Raw genomic sequence first — 24,509 nt, 5'->3', positions numbered from 1 at the left:
TGGAAATGTACCACCAAATGAATAGTTGATGGACTGCAGGTGCTCACCAGCAAAAAATGCCTCCTGCCATGAGGCTCCTCATCCTTTCTTGGTGCTTATGCACACAGGGAGAAAGGGGAAAGGGCCAAGGACCTCGGGGGAAGGAGTGGGAGAGGAGGCTGCTGCAGGAAGATTGCAGAAATAGCCTGAAAGAAGAATTATTGCACCTGTCACAGATAATAAATTGTGCCTTCTTATTCTTTGTTTCCACATACAGTTTCCATATACTAGATTCCCATTGCTTTTTGAGAAAACAGGTCAGGACAGAGAGGGCAATCCTCCCCCTCACAGTGGCCTCCAATCCATGCACCCATCAAGCAGAATATAAAATACAGCTAAGGAGCTTTTCTTTCTACTAAATCACAAAGCCCCAGCTAGATTATTTCTTGAAAGTGGTGTGTGTGTTTCATGTAATGGGCCTTAACCTGCCATTGATACATACAGTCTGCTGCTTATGAGAGATTAACTAGTTTGCTTTTACAATGGTTGTCCATGTGTAATACATAGGTATGTATTTTATTAGTTAGTTTTACATTCTGCCTTTCCTCAGATGAGCTGGAGGCACCATAAGTGACTCTCTCCTCCTCTCTCTTTATCGTTACAACAATGCTGTGAGGTAGCTGATCTTCCAAATCCCACTTCAACACTCTGTCGACAGCACTATTTGGCTGTTACGCTCCCTGTTTAATCATGAAATACACTCGTCCTTCCACATTTGCGGCTTTGACTTTTGTGGATTTGATAATTCGTGGATTTTATTAATATGTTCTCTCTAGGAGTATCTAGGTCCTGCCACACATCTCTGTGATCAACTTTCACCAAAAGTCACAGTGAAGGACATAGAGATTCCTAAAGAGAATAATCCATTAGGTATTTGTAACTCCTCCAGCTCAATTCTGTGGCCAATGTCTGGCAGATGTTGACCACAGAGTTGCACTGGAGGACTAGAGATTCCTAGAGAGGTGTTCTCTCAAGCAAAAACATAGTGTTTTTGTTATTTGAGGTTTCCCCACATTCACAGGGATCCTGTGCCTCTGACCCCAGCAAATGTGGAGGGACAAATGTAGTTGTATGTGCAGAAAACTGGTTTACCCCAGGAAGACATACTCTTGGAGCAAGCCCACAACATCACTTATCTCAAATCCTTCTTCCATCTATCTGCCTGTTGCTATTTTCCACAGTCTGTTTAACCACTACTTATGTTATCTGCTAATGCAGCAAAACTATGGGCCCAAACAGACAGGCCAAAATAAAGCTGCTTCGAGTCACTTTGGAGGTATGCTGTTTAAATGACACACACATCTTAAGAGGCCAGAAGCTGTGCCAAAGCTGCACTCCAGTCCTTAGGACTGGAGCGTGGCTTTCGCTCAGCTTTTGGCCTCTTAGGACATATACATCATTTAAACAGTATACTTCCAAGTGACCTGAAGCAGCTTTATTTTGGCCTGTCTGTACAGGCCCTATAAAGGCTATATGACCTCCAGTTACTGGAAAAGGAACTGATTATAATTTCAGAATCTACCCTTGCACCCTCATGCTCCTCAACTATCCCAGATCTCCATCCCTCATAAACGACCCTTCAATTTCCGATGTCACATTTTTGTATGCTGATGAGGTCTGTAGTGGAGTCAAGCCAGGAAAAAATAAAAGATGGACACCTCAGTTAAAAAACTGACTCAAAATGCAACAGTGAATAAGATTCATTCCATGTTAGGAAATGTTAGAAATGAGAATAAAAACAAAGTGGTCAGCATCCTAATCTCATTGAGTAAATCATTAGTGAAGCCTCATTTGAAATTCAGGAAGAAAGCCGAGAATTAAGACTAAAGTCTTACAGGGTGATGTAAGCAGGGGAGGACTTGGCCTACCTAATTTAAAACTTTATTTTCACATTTGCGCATTGGATTGGTTAAAGGAGTGGTTGAAGTTAACTGATAGAAAATTACTAGCTCTGGAGGGTATAGATAATGTGTACGGCTGGCATGCATACTTAATGATAAAGGTAAAGATAATGGGGATTTTAAAAATCGTTGTATAAGGAATGCTTCATGGAAAGTATGGGAGAAATATAAGATGAGACTAAACAGAAGGCTACCACTAAGTTTATCACCAAATGAGGCTCTATACAGAAATGAAGAAATGTTACAAAACAAAAGGATAACTTATCAGGAGCTATTGAAATTGAATGGAACAAATTTAAGACTCAAAACTATAGAAGAACTAAATAATAATGGTATAAGATGCAATTGGTTTTTGTACATGAGAATTAGGGAAAGATTTATGTTAGATTATAAAAATATTGGTATTAATACAATTGAAACCAACATAGAGAAGGTATTGTTGAGAGATTCGGACCATCTGGTCGCAAAAATTTATAAAATCCTGCTAGGATGGGAAAAGGAAGAGGAGCAGGTAAAAGATTATATGGTCAGATGGGCACAGGATCTGGGAGAAACAATATGTATGGAAGAATGGGAAGGGATTTGGAAGAAGAAAATAAAACATATGTACATTAAACTACAACATGAGAGAAAATGTTTATAAGATGTTGCACAGATGGCACTTTACGCCGGCCAAATTAGCAAAAATTAAAAAAAATAACAAAAATCAGTGATGGAAGTGTAAAAAAGAGAAGGGAACTCTCTGTAGCTGTAATAGCTAAAAAAGGGGTGAAGCTATTCTAATGGAAGGGGGTGATGCTTAGTTTCAGAACTTGCTTGTAGGATCCTGGTCAAGATTTATTTGGTGTACATTTCACAGATAAACCAAGAGACCGAAATACCCAGTTTGTCTAAAAAAAGAAGGGAAGAAATTTTTAAAAAATTCTTTATGTATCACTTTGTTTTACTTTACCACTAAGAGGGAGAATAAGCAATGGTGGGATGGGGAGAGGATGAACAAATAGTTACAAAAACTCAAACAATTCTAATCCCCACTCAGCCCCCAAACCCACTGGATCGCCTTTTGGAGGTCAAATTCTTTCAGTTCCAGAGGAAGGCAATGACAAATCCCCTCCAAATAAATCTTGTCAAGAAAACCTTGGCAGACCGGTCACCAGAGCCAACTTGAAGGCACCTAACAATAGCAATAACTATCCTGGTAGCTTGGGTTTACCTCTCATTATGGTTTTTCTGAACAAAGCTAATGAGTGCTGGGTTTCCATAAAAAGGCTTAGAATAATACTTAATGGTCTGAGATCTTAACTCCAACCTTTGGAATGTGACACTTATCAGAATTGGAGGAATGCAGAGAAATATTATATTGCAACCAGACTTTGGAGACAGCGAGATGGTAAAAACAAATTTGTGGGGAGGCTTATGGCAATGCACCTTGCTTTTGGGGGGCATGGGCATCTAAAAATGCATGATAAATTATACTTTATTTATGAAATCTACTAGCTTTCGATTGGCTTTGTTTTCATATTTCAGGAGCAAAAGTGCAACCCACGTGCCACATGTGACCTCCCCCCCAGGCAATATTTATGGCCCCTGGGGATCAAATTCCCCCCCCCCCCCCCCCAATATTATTTAGATCCAGAGTACCCCAAAATGACCTCCCAGAGATATGGAGGGCATTTTTAACATGTTTGGATGCCCCAGGGGTCAAAACAAATTCTTGTTAAATTTTTCAAACATTCTTTTTTCACCCGAAAATAGTCTCTGGGAGCCCAGGAAATTTAAACCGAGTGATAGTTGTCCTGCTTAGAGAAGGAGTCAGTGCTTAAAATAATACTTCTATGTTAATTTTTTAAAATTAATTTTTATTGGTTTTCAGCAAATGAAAATAGAAAAAAAGACAGCAATACAATCGACACTCCTTTTAATAGTTATTTAGATATAATATAATTAATAAATTGGTGTCAACATTAATACTCTGTCTACAACTTCCTTATTTCCTCTAGATCTGGAATTTTGAATATATTATTTTTAATATACTTTCTATAATTCCAAAGCATTTGTCTCTATATTAGTATGTTACGTTTTTACCTCTTTAACCACTACTGTAGTTCTTACTACTGTATCAATATTCAATTTTATTTCTAAACCTTTATATTTTATCATTTGGCTATTCAAACACAATACTCATACATTTTCCCTTCTCTTCATTCATAAAATTAAAATCACTGGTCTCCGTTCTTTCTTAAATTCATCTATCGATTGTTTTTCTTGATCAACTGTGTTAATTTATCCATTTCCACAAAACCATACATTTTTTTTAACAGCCATGCATCTATGTCCGGGAGTTCTTTATTTTTCCAAAGGGTTGCATATAAGATTCTTGCTGCAGTTGTTGTATAACTGCTCAGTTAATTTAATGGATAATACCACATCATGGTTCCCTGTTTCTCAACGCTCTTCATAACTGAAAACAACTGTTTTCTTAATAAACAGGCAAAGCCCAACGTAGAGCCACTCGCTCAGGGAACGTGCTGCAAGGAACAGTCCAGCCAGCCAGCATATTGGCATTCAGTGTGTGCACTTGCTTGCGTGAATCAGACAGCATGGGATGGGCTTGTTTAAGGGGGCACTCCCCTAACTCAGCATGAATGAAGATGCTGCAGTCCAAATGATTGGACAGCAGCATTCTTCTCTGGTACCTTCACTCCTGCCCTCTAACTTGTCATTGTAAAAAAGCTATCCGTCGGTAAATTAGATATATCTTTTCCTACCCTAGCACCAAGTTTTTTTAAAAGTGTCTGCTACAAGACCACACACTCATTATGACTAAATGATCAATCACCATTGGAAAGAGGTCCTCTATTGCAAGGCGTGACATATGGAAAACACAGACTATAAAATCTGATGCGAGTAGCTGGGATTGCCTTAAATTCTGCATTATTCTCATGATCCCCCCACCCGCAACGTACCTCTTCCCCTGATAGAGAATATTCATCACGTTTTCCAAGCTCACAGTCATCCATATGCAGCAATTAAATGACATTTTCCCTGGCCATGCTTTCTCTGTGTCTTTAGGACATTAAACAGTCAAATGACTTAAACCGGGGACGATGACATCTCTTACCTTCACAGGTCCAAGACTGGAGAGCAGATGCTGCACCAGGAATACTTGGAGGATCACCATCCTTCCATTCATATAATGAGTTGATTCTTCAGGCTTCACATTTTCCCTCTGCAGCTAAGCCTACTTGCTTGCAGCTCTTTTGCTACTCCTTTCCCTTTGCTTTCTCAGAGGTTGTTGTCATCTTTATGCCAGGAAGAGAGAAATAGCATGCCCAACAGCCCTTAGTTTTTGCTTTTCTATCCCTTTCCTTACTCTTTTCTCCCTGATCTCCAAAGCAAATGGATATAATGTGATTCAGAACTTCTGAGCCAGCTTTGCCAATAACAATAGACAAGTGCAGACAGGCAGAAAGCAGCCTTCAGGTTTTCCCAGCTGGATCCACACCTCTTTTTCCGCTTTGTACCTCCCACTATCCTTGGCTTTCACCCCATCAGTTCCCTCCCCTTTCCTTGCTGTCAAAGCTCTTTCCTTGGCAAGTGTGTTCACATCTTCCTTTGACTCCAGCCTCCTCCCTGCCAACCTGCATCCATCCAGCAGAGATCTGTCTCCCCTACTGAAACTTCTTAACTCACTTTCCTTACCTTTGCAGTCTAGCCTAAAGGTGTTAGACTTCTCTGCCTAAGGGACAACAGTGAAATACACACAGAGCACATTCTTTGCTTGAGCTTGCAAAAGATTAATCTAACTAGAAGGAATCTGGACTTTATCCCTGCAGTTTTTGCTGGACTTAGTGATAGTGCTGAGGGGCATAATATTCTCTTTGGCTTTCTGCCTGGTATAATGCCTTACCAGAACCAGAAGTGCTTCATTCTAATCTGTGCAGCATTGCCAGGGGAAATTATCATGGCTGTGTAGGATACCTTGCTCACCTACCCACTGACTGATGGATAGCGGAAAGCCTCTTGGACCATGTTTGGGACAAACTGCCAACTGGGGTTTGTCAGGTCCTGTTAGAACAAGTGTCTGGAAATCGCCAGTTTGAAAATCAATTCACAAAATATACAATGAAAAATAAAATTTCAAGTAACCTAAGAGGAAATTTAAAATTAAAAGTTGCAGCTGACTAATGATGTATTAACATATATCAACAACAACAATAATATGATTTATTATAGCCCGCCTTTTCACAGGGAATCAAGGCGGGTTACAACATGTAAAAACAATGTGTTACATATCAAATCCAATTAAAATTTATCCCCCTCCTAACCTCCCATCCTAAATTATAAAACAAAATTAAATAAATTACAATATACAATGTTAAAATGATAATTTAGCCAATATTTTAAAAAAACTTCCTAAAGCCATAGTCATCAAGGCAACAGTAGCATAACCAATACAAGACACTAGATTAAAACCGTTTGAAACCAGTACATTTTCTTTTCTATTTTGAATTCATTGAAAAAATATTGTTAAAACCAAAGTTAGGTACACACCAGCACAGAAAAGTATATGTGTGTGTGTGTGTGTGTGTGTGTGTGGAGATTCAATTAGTACTTATACCTACAAACATTAATAAATGCATACTACTAGCATACATATAATAAACATATTAATAGTCAACACAATAAAAGTCTTCCAACTTTCTTCTATCTTGTTAACTGAACCTCCCACGTTTCCACTTATCATTTAACCACTGTCCTGGTGGCGCAGTGGTTAAATGCCTGTACTGCAGCCATTCACTCAAAACCACAAGGTTGCGAGTTCAAGACCAGCAAAAGGGCCCAAGCTCAACTCAGGCTTGCATCCTTCCGAGGTCACTAAAATGAGTACCCAGACTGTTGGGGGCAAATTAGCTTACTTGCTGTTCACCACTATGATCTTTGGAATAGCGGTATATAAATAAAACAAATTATTATTATTATTATATCAGGCTAAGTAAGGTGCATTTTCAAAGCCTTTTGTGTAAAACACCTTAATTCAAGCACACATCTCTTAAGAGGAGTATGGGTAGGGACCTGAATTTAAAAACTTTGTCACTAGTTCTTGGTACTCTAACTGGTTTTAGAGATGAGTCAAGGAGCAGGACCTACAGCACCAAATTTAAAGACTAGGACAGGTTCCTATGGACAAGAGTGGTCCCTGATATCACTGGGCTCCAAACTATTGAAACGAAGAGACAAACCTAATTTCACAACTATTTGGTCAGACAACATTACAGGAAACTTTAAAAGTCAGTCCAACATGTGAGACAAGTTACTCTTCCTTGGTTTGATCTGACAGCAGCTAAACAGACTGTAAGCTCATCACTGTTTGTCCCATAACAGAAACTAGAATGTGTGCCCACTGTAGTAAAAGATGTGCTAGGGAACATGAAGGCAGCCATTAAATTTGATCCACGCCCACACGGGCTGGAGTGAGCCAACTAGCAGAAGCTTGGAGTTCTGTTGGCTGAGATTGTAATAACTCATTGAAGAAAGAGAGATTCAGATGAGCTGTCTGATGCTTATTTAAAATAAATCCTACTAATTTGGATTTAGACACCTCAGGAATTCACCCATTTCTAACCCCCCCTTTTTTTTTTAAGGTTGGGGCATGGTTATCCTTCAGTGCCAGGTAGGTCTGCATGGCATCAACCACCTAGACTCATGCCACCCTGTTTGTGATGGGGAACTAGTAGGTTTGGCAGGGCTCAGAGAATGGATGCAACTCTTTGGTGCCTGGGTAGGGAGGCAAACCTCTGAGTGGTGATGTTGGAAAAGAACTGGATTTAAAGTGGGGTAGGCAACATCCAGGGGTTCAGGGGCTGTATTGGCTTTCGCTGGAACTTCAAAGGACTACACCCAACCCTGTATTTTTATTCTTTTTTATTTACTTATGGGGGGGATTAAACTAAAAATCCCTCATGCCCTCTGGGGAGAAGCGAGGAATTCTGCCTTTTCAACTTCCAATTTGCTTTCTGGTTTTAAAATGGCTTCTCTTAAGAAAACCTGTCACCCCAGAGTGTAACAAAACTGTCCCCTGAGTACTCCCTCCCATGTTTTAACATGGCTGGGACCCCTAAAAGGGCCGTAAGTAGTTTATAGACTGCACTTTTTCTTCCCCTGCATTATAGACTGGGCACCTATTTCACCCACTCCCAGCTGAGGACACAGTGTGAAGGTGTTTGTGTGGGTTGCAATGGCCAAGAAAGACTGGGGAAAGAGCTGGTGGGTGCACTTGGACCTGTCATGCCCTTTGCAGGAAGGTAAGAGGTGGGACACCAGCATTTGGACTCATGAGACTTCTTGTTGTAAACCAAAGGTATTAGTGTTGCTGAGCCTTGGGCTGGCAATGAAACATAAGGGCCAGAAAAACTCTCCACATGCGCTTTAGGTTTGATAATATAGGATGCAAGCCCTAGTAGGAATGGTAGCAGCTGCTGTAGCACTTGGTCCTATTTGCTGCCAGCTCAAAAATGCTTTGATGCCCTTTCCATGGCTCTGGGTTGTTTTATCACCCAGTTAGCCAAGTTCTACCGAAATTCTGCACCTGATTGCATTTGTGCTTATTTCTTTTTCTTTTTTTTACATAAAACAAAATATATTGACATAGAACATCAGACAAAATCAACATATAAGCTTAATAGTAACATATTACATACATTATAACATTAAACTTCCTTCTTCTAACTTCCTGAGATTTTTTCCCCCCGTGCTTTCGTCAAATCCTTCTTTCTTTCATGACTTCTCATAAATATTTCTCACCCTGATCTCTGTTAGGAGTGGAATTTTATATCTATACCATTGGCATCTCTTACATCATTCCAATCCTTACTTCTCTAACTAGTTGGGTAATAATTCAAACCCCATCTTTATTAGTTTCGCATTTATGCTCATTTCCACAAGCCGTTCTGGCTCATTGTCCATTTATTGCCTGTCCTTCTGTTGTGACATCACAAGACTGCACTTTTGGGTTTCAGATTTTGGTCCTGAAATGCCAACACTAGGCGGTAGCCTTGATCAACAACAGGCTTCAGTGACATGAACAGGGACAGTTTGTATTCTGTTGCTGTTGTCAAAAACGTATGCTGCTTTCTCGAGAGGTGTTACGAGGCATTTCTGAGATTGCTTAAGTGATGCTGTTAAAGCGAGTGTCTCTGGGGACTGCTACAGCACCATACTGGGCTCCCTGCCACTTGGTGCTTCCACTGCAAAGGCCTTGCCAGGCAGTAGTGAACTGGGCTGGGCTCACTCCTTTGTTTTCCTAAAGATAATTAGGATAATAGAGGGTGGATACATACACTGCAAAGTGAAGCATTGGTTCATTTTCCTGCTACTCTAGAGCCAAAGGCATTCTGGGAAAGAGGATGGACTAGAATCTCAGGCCTGTTACAGACTGCCAAAATAAAGCTCGGGTCTCTTTGGAGGTATGCTATTAAATGATGCGGGTCCTAAGAGCCAGAGGTCGCACCAAAGCCACCCATCCTAAGCACTGGAGTGCAGCTTTGGTCAGCTTCCGGATTCTTAGGTCCCATGCATCATTTAAATAGCATACCTCCAAAGGACCCAAATCAGCTTTCTTTTGGCTGTCTGTAACAGGCCATAGAGTCGTTTGGAAGAGACCAGAAGGGCCATCCAGTCCTTTTGAATACTGACTACTGCAGCCTTAGTTGCACTTTACTTCACAGTACATTTTGCTTCACAACACACCCACCCTTCTGGAAACATGTTTTCAAGAAAAGGATGCCCTGGTGGCCTCTTCTGGATCCCAATACCTGCCTTGAGTTTTATTCATTTCTGGCAACACGACTTCTACCCAGCCAAATAATGTCTCTAACACTACCCCAATTAAACTCCATTGAGGAGCGGGGGAGAGATGAAAAATGGGTGTTAGTCTGTAGTAAGAAAAGATACAAGCTGTTCCAAACGAGACCTTTCGGCTGACATGACACAGAACTTGACTCTGTCTGTGCACTTACCCCCTTTCCTTCCATCTTCCTTCTTGATTCTCAAGACTTTCATCTTATTCTTTCATTATCATGGAAGCACTGCTGCCAAGTCTGATGCAACGACATTAAATCATGAATTAATTTCCAGAAAGAGGAGGGAGTGGCTTCTCTTGGGTGTTTTTCTACTGCAGTGTCTGGGCTAAGGAACCGAAATCATTTAATTATCAGGAAATTCTTGTGATGCTGTTCAGTCAGACGTTATTCAGGGCAAGAAAGGAGGAGGAATTTGGAAAGGAATAACCATAACTGGGCCGCATGGTTGACAGCTTAGTTTACCACATGTGCCAAGAGGCAGCAACTCGAGTACTTCTGCTGTGGCATCACAACTATCTCTTTTTCTTAAAGGTGAGTAAGCATGAAGATTGAAGTTCCCTGTAGAAAGAATGGATTTTGCATAGTGCAAAAGGTGCAAGCAATAGGTGGCACCATGCAAGAGCAAAACAAAAAGCACACTGGACAAAATGTTTGGGACTATTCCTACAGAAAAGAAGTGACAGAAATCATGGGTAGATGCCAAGCAAAAGGTTCTTCGGTGAAAAGTCCATGTTCTGCGTGTCGGAGCCATTTCAATGTTAACAAATATATAAAATGTTAATTTCATTCTCATTTTGCCATATTAGGCATTGTTTTAATGTTGGAGCAACTGCACAAAGAGTAGGAGCACAGATGAACTGGATCAGTGCCTTCCATTTTGGCCCACTGCTTATTTAATCCAACAGAAGAGGAGGCTTGGACAAAGTGCAGCCCCCCAGGGGTGTTGTTGTTTTTTTGGCCCAGCATTGAAAATACACTTTCAAAAACATTTTGCCCCCATATACCTTCTAGGTGCGTAGGGGCCCTTTTGCTATATTTTGGCCTCCTCTGAGGCATTTTAAATCCAGCAAAGATCTTTCTCTAAAACGAGAAGTGAACAGGAAATAATTCTGGGTCACCGTTGCTAAAAAATGGTTTCTCAGGGCCTAAAATGGCCCAGGGGCCTCCAAAACATGACTAAAATGCCCACACCCATTTTATAGGTGATGTGGCTCAAGAAAATGTCTTGGGGGGCTAATATGGCCACATAGCCACATACAATTCCCTACCCTTGCTATAGATCTCGAAGAACTACAAAAACTGAGCTAATTCTCGTGTGTTCTACAGTAGCATGACAGAGATATAATCTTGGAAATGGCATATAAATAGTGGGCCCACTACATTTGCTGGGATTATAAATACAGGACCTCCATGAAACTGGAAAACCTGCATATAAAAAAAACACTGTTTTCATCTAGGATTTTCTAGGTCCTCCAACGTTACTATGGTCAACTTCCAGCAACCACATTGGAGGACCTAGACATTTCTAGAGGACATATTAATCAATTTTGCAAAAGTCAAAGCCACAAATGTAGAAGGCTATGTGCGCCCTTTGGATTGGACTAGGGAAGAGGGGCTTCCAAGCACATTTACTTGTGCTTTCAGTCTGGCACATGAGCGATATTAATAAGAGGACCTACAGAACAATCTTGAAGATGGGAAATAGCAGTCCTATCTTGCCAGCCACAAGGCAAAAAGCAGGATCCTTTTTTTGTTTTGTTTAATGGCCTTTTACAGTCTTTGCTTTGCTTTCAGGCTTTCCTCACTGCTCTCAATAGGAAGACAGTTACACCTTCATATCCACAGTCTCTCTTACTACTGTATATCCCAGTTTTTCTACCAATGCTGGAATTGATTCAAAGCTTTCCTCAGTAGAGGTAAGACATTTGTGAAGTCTCCCTCTGGCAGAGCATTTCTCTGAAAGATGTGAACCCAGAATGTCCTGCCACTGGATTGTGTCTTCACACTGGTATCTTTGTGGGACCGCTTTGATCATCGCGGAAAAGCGGTTTATAAATAAAAATTATATCATCATCATCATCATCATCATCATCTTACAAATCATCTGACAGATGTTACTTTCTTTTGCTGCTCAAAACAGATGGTCAGGAATATTTGGATTTTCATTCAGTGTTGACTGACTTCTACCATGAGAAACAAGATTAGAGGATGCATGCATTAGTACTGTACCTTGGGGGCCAATGTTATGTTTTAGAGACTTGTAGTTCAAAAAGGTTTACTCTATGAGCAAGTACAATGGGTCCTTGGTATCTGCTCAGGTTTGATCCTAGAACACGCTGTAGATACTAACATCCATGGATGCTCAAGTCTCATTAAACACAATGGCATAGTAAAATGACGTCCCTTATATAAAATGGGGAAATCAAGGTTTGCTTTTTGGTGTGTGTGTGTTTGTGTATTTTCAAGCCATGTATTCAGAAGGCCGAGTGTATTAACATGTACAAGCACTCCAGTAAAATATACCCCTTAACAACATCACACATTTAGTGGGAATATTTTATTTCACATAAGACTAAAAAAAAATACTGTGAACTGAGTAACATTTCATGTGAAATTCTGTCTGCTCAAAGAACTTCCACTGCAGAAGGTACTTTAGAATTTCACCTGATCTGGAACAGACAATTCTAGTCTTCAGTCCTTGTAGTCATGGAGCACTTCTCTTCAAATTCATATATAAAGCAGGAGGGAATGTCTCCAAATAATAGTCCAATTTTGGTTCCTGATGTCTAGATACATGGGAAAGCAAGGCTCTTTAATAATTGTGTGTAATGTTAGGAAAACGTCTTAATAGTTTATTGACTTGTTTTGGAGTAAGATTTCCTGATATCCCAAGAGATTCCTGGCGAATTTTCTCCTTGCGTTCTGCCTGAAAAAAAATGGACATAAAATACTTTGATATACTTCATTATATGCAAGTCACAGCATTATGTCCAAAAACAGAAACATTAACACCTGGACAATTAGAGACAACAGCAATGGACTAAGTCGGTGTATTGAGAAGCCAGTGATTACTCATTTCTTTGAAACAGTTAAAAATAACCATGATCAATGTTATGGAAAAGTCAGGAGAGCTGGACTTTTACTATCTATTCTGAGGAACAGAAGAACTGAATATGCTTGAGACACCATTTAAGTGTACTTGGTTGCACTTTGCGGCTAGTCAGTTTCCTGTTGATGTGTTTCTTAACCAGCAACAAGGGAGGGTTATATTTTTCTAAGAATAAGTGTTAAGTGACAAAACAGAACACTTGGCAATATGACTATGAAGCGTGCATACTATATACAAAACAATAACAACGACACAATAACTATTCTGTGGTCTACTGTTTTGGCAACTGCCTGCTTCTCCAAACATATTTCATTCATGTTCTGATTATTACTTACAATTTTATAATTTAATGGCATAAGGGACACTATTACCAGGTAGTTGTACGCAATGGAAATTGATAAGATTATGGAAATAAAAAAAAAAAAAAGGCAAGCTTAATCTGTCCCAATTTATCTTTTGAATAAGGTTGGAACAACCTATTAATTGCACATATTATTCAATACCCTATTCATTGCAAATGCCTTCTTCATACTACCAGAAAGGACACTATACACATGGACGTCACCAAATGGTCAATACAAAAATCAGATAGACTATATAATTGGAAGCAGAATATGGAGAAAATCCATTCTGGAGGCCAAAACTAGACCAAGTATAGGCTGAACTATTTATAGCAAAAATTAAAGCAAAGTTGAAGATGAAAGCAAAAGCAGACATCATACCAAAATATGGTCTGAACAATATCTCTAAAGAATTTACTAACAATGTAAGAAATAGATTTGAGCTATTAAGCAAAATAGACCAAGAACCAGATGAACATAGTCAGAAGCGAAGGACATAACTGAGGAAAAATGCAGGAAGACGCTAACAGTGGCCCAAAAGAAAGAAAAGAAACAATGGATAACAGATGAAATGCTTCAAGTAGTAATAGAAGAAAAACAAAAGGAAAGGGAGACAGAAAAAAACAGTAATAAATGTAACTATACAATGACTAGTGCACACAGATAAAGAGAACTACTAAAATGATCAATGCAGAGAAATAGAAGACAACAACGAAAAAGGAAGAACAAGAGATCTCTTCCACAAGATCTGAGAACTCAAAGGAAAGTTCAAACCCAGGACTAGGATGCTCTATGACAAGCAAAAGAACATATTACAAGATCAAGAAGAATTTTTTAAAAATTTGGATGCAATACACAAAAGAGTTTTATACAAGAGATGAAAATATTAATAATACATGGAATGAAGAACCATACGAAAAAACATATGACACATGGACAAAGAAGTATACTAAAAGAAGCTACATTCAGAAAAATTGGTAGAAATAAATCACTACAAACCGATGATATTCCAATTGAACTGCTACAATTCACACAAATAGAATCAGCTCTAGTATTAACTAATATAGGTCAACAAATAAGGAAAACAAAAAGGTAGCCAACAGACTGGAAACGATCAAAAGATATACCCATCCACAAAAAAGGAGACACAAAAACTGCAGCAACTACAGGATCATAGCGTTAATTTCCCACACAAACAAAACCATGCCTAAAATTCTGTAATACAGACTCCAATCACATAAGGAGAGAGAAATCCCAGATGTGTAAGCAAAATTCATAAAAGAAAGAGGCACTAGGGACCATATTGCAAATAGTATAAGATGGTTAGTGGAGTGCACCAAGGAATTCCAAGAAAATCAACATGTGTTTTATAGACTATAGCAAAGCCTTTGACTGTGTAGATCATGAAAAGCTATGGAATGCTCTTAAAGACATGGGAATGCCACTGCAACTGATAGTCCTGATGAGAAATTTGTACTCAGGATAAGACGCTACTGTTAGAACAGAATATAGAAAAACAGAGTGGTTCCCAATTGATCAAAAGATTGGAAACCAAATCTTATAAGGAACAACCAAGGGAACTGAATATGTTTATCTCAGAGAAGACAGAGAGGTGACATGATTTGTTGTTGTTAGCTGCCCTCGAGTTGGTTCTGACTCGGTGACCCCATGGATGAGACATCTCCAAGAATCTCTATCTTCCACTGCCCTGCCCAGATCCTGCAAGCCCTTCCCCATAACCCCCCTGACTGAGTCTATCTATCTAGTTTGTGGTCTTCCTGGTGGCGCAGTGGTTAAATGCCTGTACTGCAGCCATTCCCTCGAAACCACAAGGTTGCGAGTTCAAGACCAGCAAAAGGGCCCAGGCTCAACTCAGGCTTGCATCCTTCCGAGGAAGGAGCTAAAATGAGTACCCAGACTGTTGGGAGCAAATTAGCTTACTTGCTAATTAGCTTACTTGCTGTTCACCGCTATGATCTTTGGAATAGCGGTATATAAATAAAACAAATTATTATTATTATTATTATTATTATTATTATTATTATTATTATTCCTCTCTTTCGTCTACCCTCTACCATTCCTAGCATTATTGTTTTTTCTATTGATCCGTGCCTTCTCATTATGTGGCCAAAGTATGATAGTCTCAACTTGATCATCTTTGCTTCCATGGAGATCCCTGGACATGATAGCTATCTTTAAATATCTGAAGGGATATTATGTCGGAAGAGGAGCCAGCTTCCTATTGGCTGCTCCAGAGACTAGAATGTGAAACAATGGATTCAAATTACAAGAAAGGAGATTCCACCTAAACATTAGAAAGAACATTTTTACTATAAGTATTGTCAACAGTGGAATAGATTGTCTTGGAGGATGATGGATTCTCCATCTTTAAAGACGCCTTGTCTTTAAACAGAGGTTGGATAGACATCTTTCAGTAGTGCTTTAGTTTTGTATTCTCACATAAGGAGTCTGGACTGAATGCCCTTTGTGGTCTCTTTCAACTCTAGGGTTCTATCACAATCCTAGTTTTTTCAGGCATAGAACTGAAGAAGATAAGCACCTCATTGGCCATTACGTTGTAAATTAGAGAGTACTGCTTAGTATCCTTCACTCTGAAGGATATCATTATTTTGTTTATAGAAAGGATTGTGATAGGATAGTCCTATTAATAAACTGTTACCTCACACATTCACACTTTGCTCTTTACTGGCATACAAAAGCTATACACCTATATATAGAACACTATACGTCTTGAGTCCAAGCTATTTGAAGGACCATATCTACCTTTACGAACCCACTAGAACACTGAGATTGTCTAGACAGGTCCTCCTCTCTGTCCCACTACCCTCTGGTGGAACAGAGAGGGAGGGGAGGGGGCTGGGAAGAGATTAATTAGTATTTTATTGTATTTTAATGCATTTTTATTGTTGTAACCCACCTGGATTCCTAGTGATTGGTAGGGCTATAAATAAATCATTTATTATTATTATTATTATTATTATTATTATTTGGTGGGAACAAGAGAGAGGGTCTTCTCGGTGGTTGCTCCCAAGCTCTGAAACTCCTGCCATAGAGAAGCCAGGATAGCGCTTTCCCTGCTTTCCTTTCAGCAGCGGATAAAAACATTTTTATGCCACCAGGATTTCTTACACTGACATGGGTGCTGTAAGAGTTTTATCAAAAGTTTTTTACATTTTAAATTTGAGCACGTAATGTTTTTTAACTTTTTGAAACTGTTTAATTGTTTTTTAAACTTTGTGTTTTTAATGCTTTGTACTGGTTTAACTTGGACTATTTTGTTAGTCGCCTTGAGTCTCTGTACCGGGAAAAAAGTGAGACATAAAATAAATAAATAAATAAATAAATAATAAAAAATGTTGCAACAATTCCCCAGTCAAATTGTGTTTCTTGCTACAGGTCCCATCTTGTGAGAAACCTGCCACTCAATTCCCCCCCACCATTTGAATGTAAAAAGGGTGTAAAAAGTAGTCAGCTTATTGAAATGAGACCAAAGGCAACCTAACACAGTAACTGCTTTTACTAACCAAAATAAAATAAAATAAAATAATTATATAAAACAGTACAAATATTACTAATAATTTAACAACTTCGTTGGTTTTTTATTATTTTTTCTAGCTTTTTTGTTGTTCTGTTGATTGTTTCTATTCTGCTTCAATTATTTTATTTGGTCTCTATAACCCACTTGAGCAGACAAGCAATTACACTTTCTACATTTGTATTTTGCAAGTTATGTATGCTGTCTAGACACTGCATGTCATCTTATGCAACTGCTGCCTTATCTCATCAGACATGTAATGACTGCATTACTTTAAATCTTAGTGAGCCACTTCAGTGGATCTGGAGGGCCCATTTTGCCTCCCAGGTACCTACTATGAATTGCAGCAGGGACGTAGCCGGGGGGGGGGGGGTCTTGGGGTTCGGACCCTCCCTTCCATTAGAAAAATGAATGGTGCGTGCTGCTGCGCTGCCGCGCCCAAGCCCCATTATAATGGTGGCACTTAGTCTGGACCCCCCCCTTCCTAAAATCTTGGCTACGTCCCTGGTTGCAGTCCTCCTAAATACATGAATGGTTTTCTATTTTTAAGAAACAGGAAATGAGTGGATGCTCACTTTCAGTTTTGCGAAAACCGCAGAAGAGAATCATTGCACCTAAAGGCTTCTAGGACCAGTAATTCTCATGTTTATTTTTAAAAATGGCAAAGGATTCTTCAGGGGTCTCTTGGAGGGTCACTGGTGGCCTATGTGATTCCAACCCATAGTAGGAAGCATAGCCAATATCTAGCAAACTTACTGGCTCCCTATAGAGGCCCAGAGTTCACATATTGCTAGCAACAGTTACCAGAGAACATAATCTTTTAAATCAGATATCATCTTGGCTATTCATTTCAGTTTTACTAGCCTGGACAAACACCTTGTGCCTCTATTTATCATTTGCTAAGTTAGATAACAGCAGTTACTGTAGAATTAAAATATGAAGACTCACTACTGTGCTCTAATACAACAATGATTAATGATGCATAGTAGGATTGCACATTCCAATGGTCTATGGAACCTAGCTTTCTGGAGTTTAAGAAGAGGTACATGGAGTTATAATTACTTCTGCTTTTGCTGCACAATCAAAGAATGTCTGGATCTCCTGGGCACAAAGTGTGTCACTGAATTCATTCTGCTTCCAACAGGCCATCATTAATGACATCTCTGTGATGCATGTTGCCTCTGTAAAAGAAAACATATTATTCAGGAATATTTCAGAACAGCAACATTGCACAATAGCCCCATGAAACAGAAAAGACAATAAAGGCAGACATTCTTAGCACATCTGCCCTTTCATCTTTAGTCTAATTTTGCATACATAATCTATACAAACAGAAGTGTACATTTTTGTCCCATAGGCCTGATCCCCAACTTTCAGTGCCTAAACCATGACTAAGCATATTAAACCATAGTTTGATATGATGTTTTGATTTAACAAAACACGCTTTGTAATTAGCCAACAAAGTAAAATGAAAAATAATGTACAAATCTATTATTTGTGCTACCTGACACCAAATGGACAATGTGTACTTGGTGATCCGCTTCCATATGATATGGTGGGCAAGCAAAGAATGAAACCATTTGCCTATTTTTGGGAATGATTTTGATTTTAATTGTCTAGCTACAGCAATCATCGCTTTGACACAAAAACCAAACTGAGCTAGCTTGTTTTAAGCAGTACTGTTCATTTTTGGCACAGAATATTTCCAAGACTGAACTCTTGCACCAAGGAAAGCCAAATTCTGAGCTCAAATAAGAGAATAGCATTTCAGGTCAACTCAGTTTACATTGTCGCTCAGTTAATGTATTCTGTTCTGTTCACATTTTCATTTATAAAGAATGTATTTACTCCCCACAAAAAAGCAGCGTGGAAGAAAAGTATATGTACAAGAAGAGAATATATTGGGAAGCCACAAGAGGAAAAAGAGACGACAGAGTCTAGAATACTTGATCAAAAAAGCTTTTGACAAACACTATACAATTGGCTTTGATTTTGTGGCTTTGATTATTCATGGATTTGATTACTATGTTCCCTCTAGGCCAGTGGTTCCCAAACTGTGGGTTGGGACCTCTTTGGGGGTCGAATGATCCTTTCATGGGGGTCGCCTGAGAGCACTGGAAAACACCTATTTAATTACAGTTAATGAAGCAGCAATGAAAATAATTTCATTGGTTTGGGTCACCACAACATGAGGAACTGTATTAAAGGGTTGCGGCATTAGGAAGGTTGGGAACCACTGCTCTAGGCATCTCTAAGTTGCCCAGAGTGACATTATGGTCTATGTCCACCAGAAGTCATGCTGGAGAATTTATAGATTCCTAGAGAGAACACTCCTCTAGGCGTTTGGAGTCCTCCAGCACACTTCTATCGTGAAATTCCAGCAGATGTTGACCACAAACTCGCTTTGGAGGATATAGAGATTCCTAAAGATGGTAAAAAACAGTGAGCCTTTTAATTGCAGTTTTTTTTAACTTTCATGGGGGTTTTGTGCCCCTAACCCCAACTAATGTGAAGGGCACATGACACTTCAAAATATATTTCAGTCAATAAGCTTAAAAAACAAAACATATTAAACAGACAAGGTTCTCAGAAGCTTGTACCAAATGTTTGGATTCTCTTTAAGAGATTTTCTGCTGATGGATATGCTGAAAATAGACACAATTACAAGGAAACGCCATCTTTTCTTCCTACCAGCCAGACAGAATATTTACTACATGCAACATATGGTTTTCCCTCTTATTCCAGTTTTACTAATACTGAGGGGACCATTGGCATTCTTTACAGTGTTCCAGTTGTGGGATTTATTCCCTCTGGCTATTGGCCACAGGCAAAGTTTGGCCTCAGGAGTACTGTGCAAACTAAATTATTCAAACATTCCTGTTTCAACTGTGTGAGTGTGTGCGACTGCGCACACATGTCCGTGCACCATTTTTCAGGTGACTGAGGCAGCAATGGAAGTACCATTGCAAAAATCTTATCCCTGATAATGATTTATGAATAACATATATTGCAGCTGAATGTACAGTTGGCCCTCCACATTCGCTGGTTTTAGGTGGGAAGGACCCCCATAAATGTGGGAAAACCACAAATCAAAAACCACTATCCTTTTTACCCAAGAGAACACATGTCTAGGGATCTAGAAGTCCTCCAGTGCAACTCTATGGTCAACATCTGCCAGATGTTGATCACAGAATCATGCTGGTGGACCTACAAAGGCCCAGAAAAGTGTTTCCTCTAGGAACTTGTAGGCACAACTCTATCATCAACTACTAGCAGAGTTGCCTTAGAGGACCTAGACGAGATTCTTATTACTCATATTATTATGATTATTATATTAATCAAAACCACAAATAATCAAATCTGCAAATGTCCAAGCCACAAATATGGCAGGTGAGCTGTAATTCACACTAGTTAGGGCTAGTACAATGAAGAACAACTACACTGCAGCGGCCGATGGTGTCTTGTAACTCACAAGTAACAAGTTAAAGTAACTATACAGAGTATTGAGAATAGCCTTCATACTTCAATCATGATATCTGATACTATCTACTAAGCTGCTCTCCTCTTTGTTACTCAGGCAAGGGAATAAATGGCACATGGGCTACATAAGCAAGTTTCCCATTTAGGGCTGCGTAGTAGATTAGCTGCGTAGTAGATTCCTATGAAATCTACTACGCAGCTCTAGTAAGGGTCCATTTGTAGCTCTGTGATGGCACAAGATATATTTGTGTGAGGCACAGAGAAACAAAAGCTTTCTCTTTAAGTGATATTCTTCTTAACCTGTTAAAAAGCTCTAGTGCAGTGGTTCCCAACCTGTGGGTCAGGACCCCTTTGGGGGTTGAATGATCCTTTCATGGCAGTCGCCTAATTGGAAAACACGTATTTAATTACAGTTATGAACTAGCAATGGAAATGATTTCATGGGTTTGGGTCACCACAACATGAAGAACTGCATTACAGGGTCGTGGCATTAGGAAGGTTGGGAATCACTGCTCTAGTTAGTTGTTGATCAGTATGTTTTCACAACTGTATAAGCATAATAACCTGGGCAAATCTGAACAAGCCAGACATTCTGCAGAATGGTTATTATATGTGATACATCCACTAGTCTACACTTTGTATTTCTGAATCAATAAACTTAGTGCCAGCAAGCAAACCTATTTCTGTAGTAATTGAATAAAGATTTGAATCGTTCCACTATTGTGATACCAGTCGTGTTAAACGGTTCAAGCTATAAATGTAGTGATTTCTACACAGCACATCCTCCACTCTTTGGATTGTTACAGACGGCCAAAATAAAGCTGCTTTGGGTGTCTGGAGGTATACTGTTTAAATGATGCATGCATCCTAAGAATCCGGAAGCTGCACCAAAGCTGCCCTCCAGCGCTTAGGAATGGAGTGTGGCTTTGGCACAACCTCCGGACTTGTAGGACCCATGCATCATTTAATATTTTTTTTCCTTTATTTATTTATTTGCTCAAGACTTAGCAAAAATTCATAACCTCCGAAATATATTTGTACAAAGATTTCCAGCGTCTTGAACTTAATCTTTTTTCCCCCTCCCCATAAATAAACTCACCCTATCCCCACCCCCTCTGCTATATACAATGTTTTCTTGAGCATTAATTTCTTATCAAGCAACGCTGAAAAAAAAATAACCCTCTTTTAACATTGTCTTTATCGATCTGTATGATTTGACTATTATCCACGACTCTGTTCTCCATAAACATTTCCCTTCCAACCGGAGATATATACTTAGTATACTGGAACGATATACATTACAATCCTGATAACATGTCCCATATATAATCTTTACACAAAAGTTTTATAATCAATAATCATAGTCCGTATCCACTAACTTACTTAAATTTACCTACAAACTCATACAGTTTTTCCCAGTCATTTTCCCAATCTTGAGACCATCTATCACTTCTTAACAAAGTTAGTTTATCTAGCTGAGCCATACTTAGCCATTTTTCCAGCCATTCCAGCATTGTAGGGATATTCTTATCTTTCCATTTCCGGGCATAACATAATCTCGCTGCCGTATAAGCATATAATAGAATTTTCAAATATCTACGTTCTTGTTTTTCTAAAATAATATTCAAAAGATAACTCTCTGGTTTAAATTTAATCTTAATTTGTAAAATCTTTTGTGTTAAATCATGGACTTCTTTCCAGAATTTATTAACTGATGGACATGTCCACCAAACATGATATAATGTAGCCTGCTTACTTTGACATTTCCAGCAATTACTGATGTTACTGCCTTGCATCTTTGCATCATTTAAATAGCATACCTCCAAAGAGACCCCAAGCAGCTTTATTTTGGCAGTCTGTAACAGGCCAAAGAGAGACTGAATTGTTTGACTCTTCAGTGTCTTAGGATTGTAGCCTCACAGTTCACAACTTATCTCTCTGTTGGACCCACACATGTTGTGCTCATTGACAAACTTTAGCCTCCTGGGTGCAGGGAGTTCTGGGTTCAGATCTCAGCAATAAAACCAGTGAAGGGCACCATCCTAGGATGACCTTCTGAGTCCTTGGAAACCTTGGCTAGTTGGGAGGCTGCAGTACTGGAGTTCACTGTGTCCATGGCTCAATGCTAGGGAACCCTGGGAGTTGTAGTTTTATTGTGGCACCAGAGCTCTCTGACCACAGAAAGCTAAGGAGATTATGGCACAACACTCTTGAAACGTTGCTATTCCACTTTGGCTGCCTCCTGCTGTTGCATTCTGGGACTTGTAGTTTGGGAAGGGGCATTTGGAATGCTCAACCAGAGAGCTCTTAGGCCTCACTGAACTACAAGCCCCAGAATGCAACAGGAGGCAGTCAAAGTGGAATAGCGACGTCTTAGGAGTGTAGTGCGACAATATATGTCTATCGTATGTCTCACAAAACTACAGTGCCCAGAATCCCCTAGCACTGAGCCAGGGCATGATGAGGCAGCCCAAGTCCGAGGCTCCTAGTCCTTTCCCTTCCTTCCCTGCCCAGGGCCCGGCCTACCTCCCAGCCTCAGGCGCCGGTTGGAGACCTGGTTGGCCAGCGCCAGGGACCTCAGCCCCGCAGCCCTCCTCAGCTGCACCAGGCGCCCCGACGACGACGACGGCGACGCCATGGCCCTTTTGCGACACCGCTGCAAAGGCGGCCGGAAAGCGCGGCGCTGTGGCACCTGGAGGGAGGGAGGGAGGAGGGAACGCCCCTTCGCCGCCATTTTGGAAGCAGGGCCCCTGTTGGGCTTGGGCTCAATAAGCAGGGGTCAGGAGGGCTTCCCCCAGCAGTTGTCTTCCTCAGGCATAGTAACACATCATTTGTGTAGGGAGCTTCCCTAGACTCCAGTCTGCTTCCTCAGATGCAGTTGGATATCATCATCATCATAACAATAACAACAGTAACAATAATGATGATGATGATATAGGGAGATCTTGGAGCCCCTTTGAGACTCACTGGAAGGAAGAAGGTGGCAGCAGGAGCTTTCCTAGACTCCAATCTACTTCCTCAGATGCAGTTGGATATCATCATCATCATCATCATAATGTAGAGACAGACCTTGTGCTCCCTTTCAGACTCACTGGAAGATAGAAAGCATCCTGTAGAAATGGACACATATGTTTTTGTATAGTGGTTGTTATGAAACGTGTTTGTTCCAATGTTCTGGGAATAGAGCTGGCTATCCAACATGGATGCCCAGGCCTGGGCTTCGTTCCCCGTACATCCCCCCTCGCACCCTCCGTTCCGGTAGTCAAGGTCTGCTGTCCCAGCCTAGGACCTCCACTGCCCCGTCCCAGATCCATCCCTCCAGTCTGTAGTTTTCACAGACTAGAAATTGTTTTCCCAGACTAGAGCATCAGAACAAACATCCTGCAGAGCCATGTTTCATAACAGCTACTATACTTCCCTGAACCTTCTTCCATCAAGAACACAGGTCATCACTTCTTTGACCACTTTTACATCTGAGTTTTGGATGGATGGCCCTCTGTCAGGGATGCTTTGATTTGGATTTCCTGCATGGCAGAATGGGCTTGGACTGGATGGCCCTTGGCGTCTCTTCCAACTCTATGAGTCATAGAATAGAATCATAGAGTTGGAAGAGACTGCATGGGACATCCAGTCCAACCCCATTCTGCCATGCAGGAAATCCAAATCAAAGCATCCCCAACAGATGGCCATCCAGCCTCTGCTTAAAGACCTCCAAGGAATGAGACTCCACTACACTCCAAGGAAGGAGTGTGTTCCACTGTCAAACAGCCCTCACTCTCAGGAAGTTCCTCCTAATGTTCAGGTGGATTCTCTTTTCCTGGAGCTTGCATCCATTGTTCCATGTTCTAGTCTCTGGAGCAGCAGAAAACAAGCTTGCTCCCTCCTCAACATGACATCCCCTCAAATATTTAAACAGGGCTATCATATCACCTCTTAACCTTCTTTTCTCCAGGCTAAACATACCCAGCTCCCTAAGGCGTTCTTCTATGAGTCTATGAGTTGAAGACCACCCTGTTCAGGGAAGCATTCCCAAGCACTGTGTGAATATTTATCTGATATTTGATTAGATAGTGGATGTGCATATTTTAATTTTTGCCTGCTTTTTAAACTAATTATATATTATATTACTACCTATTGTTCATATGTATTTTGTAGATTGTACACCATTGGCAGGTCTAATAATTTTTATTGATTTGGTTACTTGTATGTATAGAAATAAAC

General features: G+C 40.1%; 2 protein-coding genes across 4 annotated transcripts in view; both read right to left on the bottom strand.

The window, feature by feature from the left end:
• LOC121927353 (neurotrypsin-like) overlaps positions 1 to 10,042 on the bottom strand; it is a 33,695-nt gene extending 23,653 nt beyond the window's left edge. For 2 of the 3 annotated variants that reach the window (XM_042461109.1, XM_042461111.1), the window contains exon 1: positions 5,062 to 5,397. In XM_042461109.1, the coding sequence (XP_042317043.1) occupies positions 5,062 to 5,133 (72 nt within the window). In that variant the 5' untranslated portion in view covers positions 5,134 to 5,397. Of the gene's footprint in view, positions 1 to 5,061; positions 5,398 to 9,958 lie in introns of those variants that run through there. The other variant, XM_042461110.1, reaches the window with a different exon arrangement.
• Positions 10,043 to 12,340: 2,298 nt separating this feature from the next.
• Positions 12,341 to 22,974, bottom strand: CHCHD1 (coiled-coil-helix-coiled-coil-helix domain containing 1). The gene is made up of 3 exons (XM_042456185.1): positions 22,815 to 22,974; positions 17,871 to 17,989; positions 12,341 to 12,728 (listed from the first exon to the last, which is right to left on the bottom strand). The coding sequence occupies exons 1-3, from the start codon at positions 22,924 to 22,926 to the stop codon at positions 12,615 to 12,617; spliced, it is 345 nt and encodes a 114-aa protein (XP_042312119.1). The 5' UTR covers positions 22,927 to 22,974; the 3' UTR covers positions 12,341 to 12,614.
• Between the last annotated feature and the right edge of the window lie 1,535 nt (positions 22,975 to 24,509).

Source organism: Sceloporus undulatus, chromosome 3 (genome assembly GCF_019175285.1).
Source record: "Sceloporus undulatus isolate JIND9_A2432 ecotype Alabama chromosome 3, SceUnd_v1.1, whole genome shotgun sequence".
Lineage (NCBI taxonomy): Eukaryota > Metazoa > Chordata > Lepidosauria > Squamata > Phrynosomatidae > Sceloporus > Sceloporus undulatus.
Note: the sequence above shows the minus strand (reverse complement) of the source record. Positions and strands in the feature narration are given on the sequence as shown.

What these genes read in the sequence shown, in the direction of transcription:
- CHCHD1 (XM_042456185.1), bottom strand. Translation starts at nt 22,926, where the DNA reads ATGGCGTCGCCGTCGTCGTCGTCGGGGCGCCTGGTGCAGCTGAGGAGG. An exon ending in CCGGCGCCTGAGGCTGGGAG is followed by an intron (nt 17,990 to 22,814) that starts GTAGGCCGGGCC and finishes TTTCTTTTACAG; the next exon opens with AGGCAACATGCATCACAGAG. An exon ending in ATTGTGCAGCAAAAGCAGAA is followed by an intron (nt 12,729 to 17,870) that starts GTAATTATAACT and finishes ATTTTTTTTCAG; the next exon opens with GCAGAACGCAAGGAGAAAAT.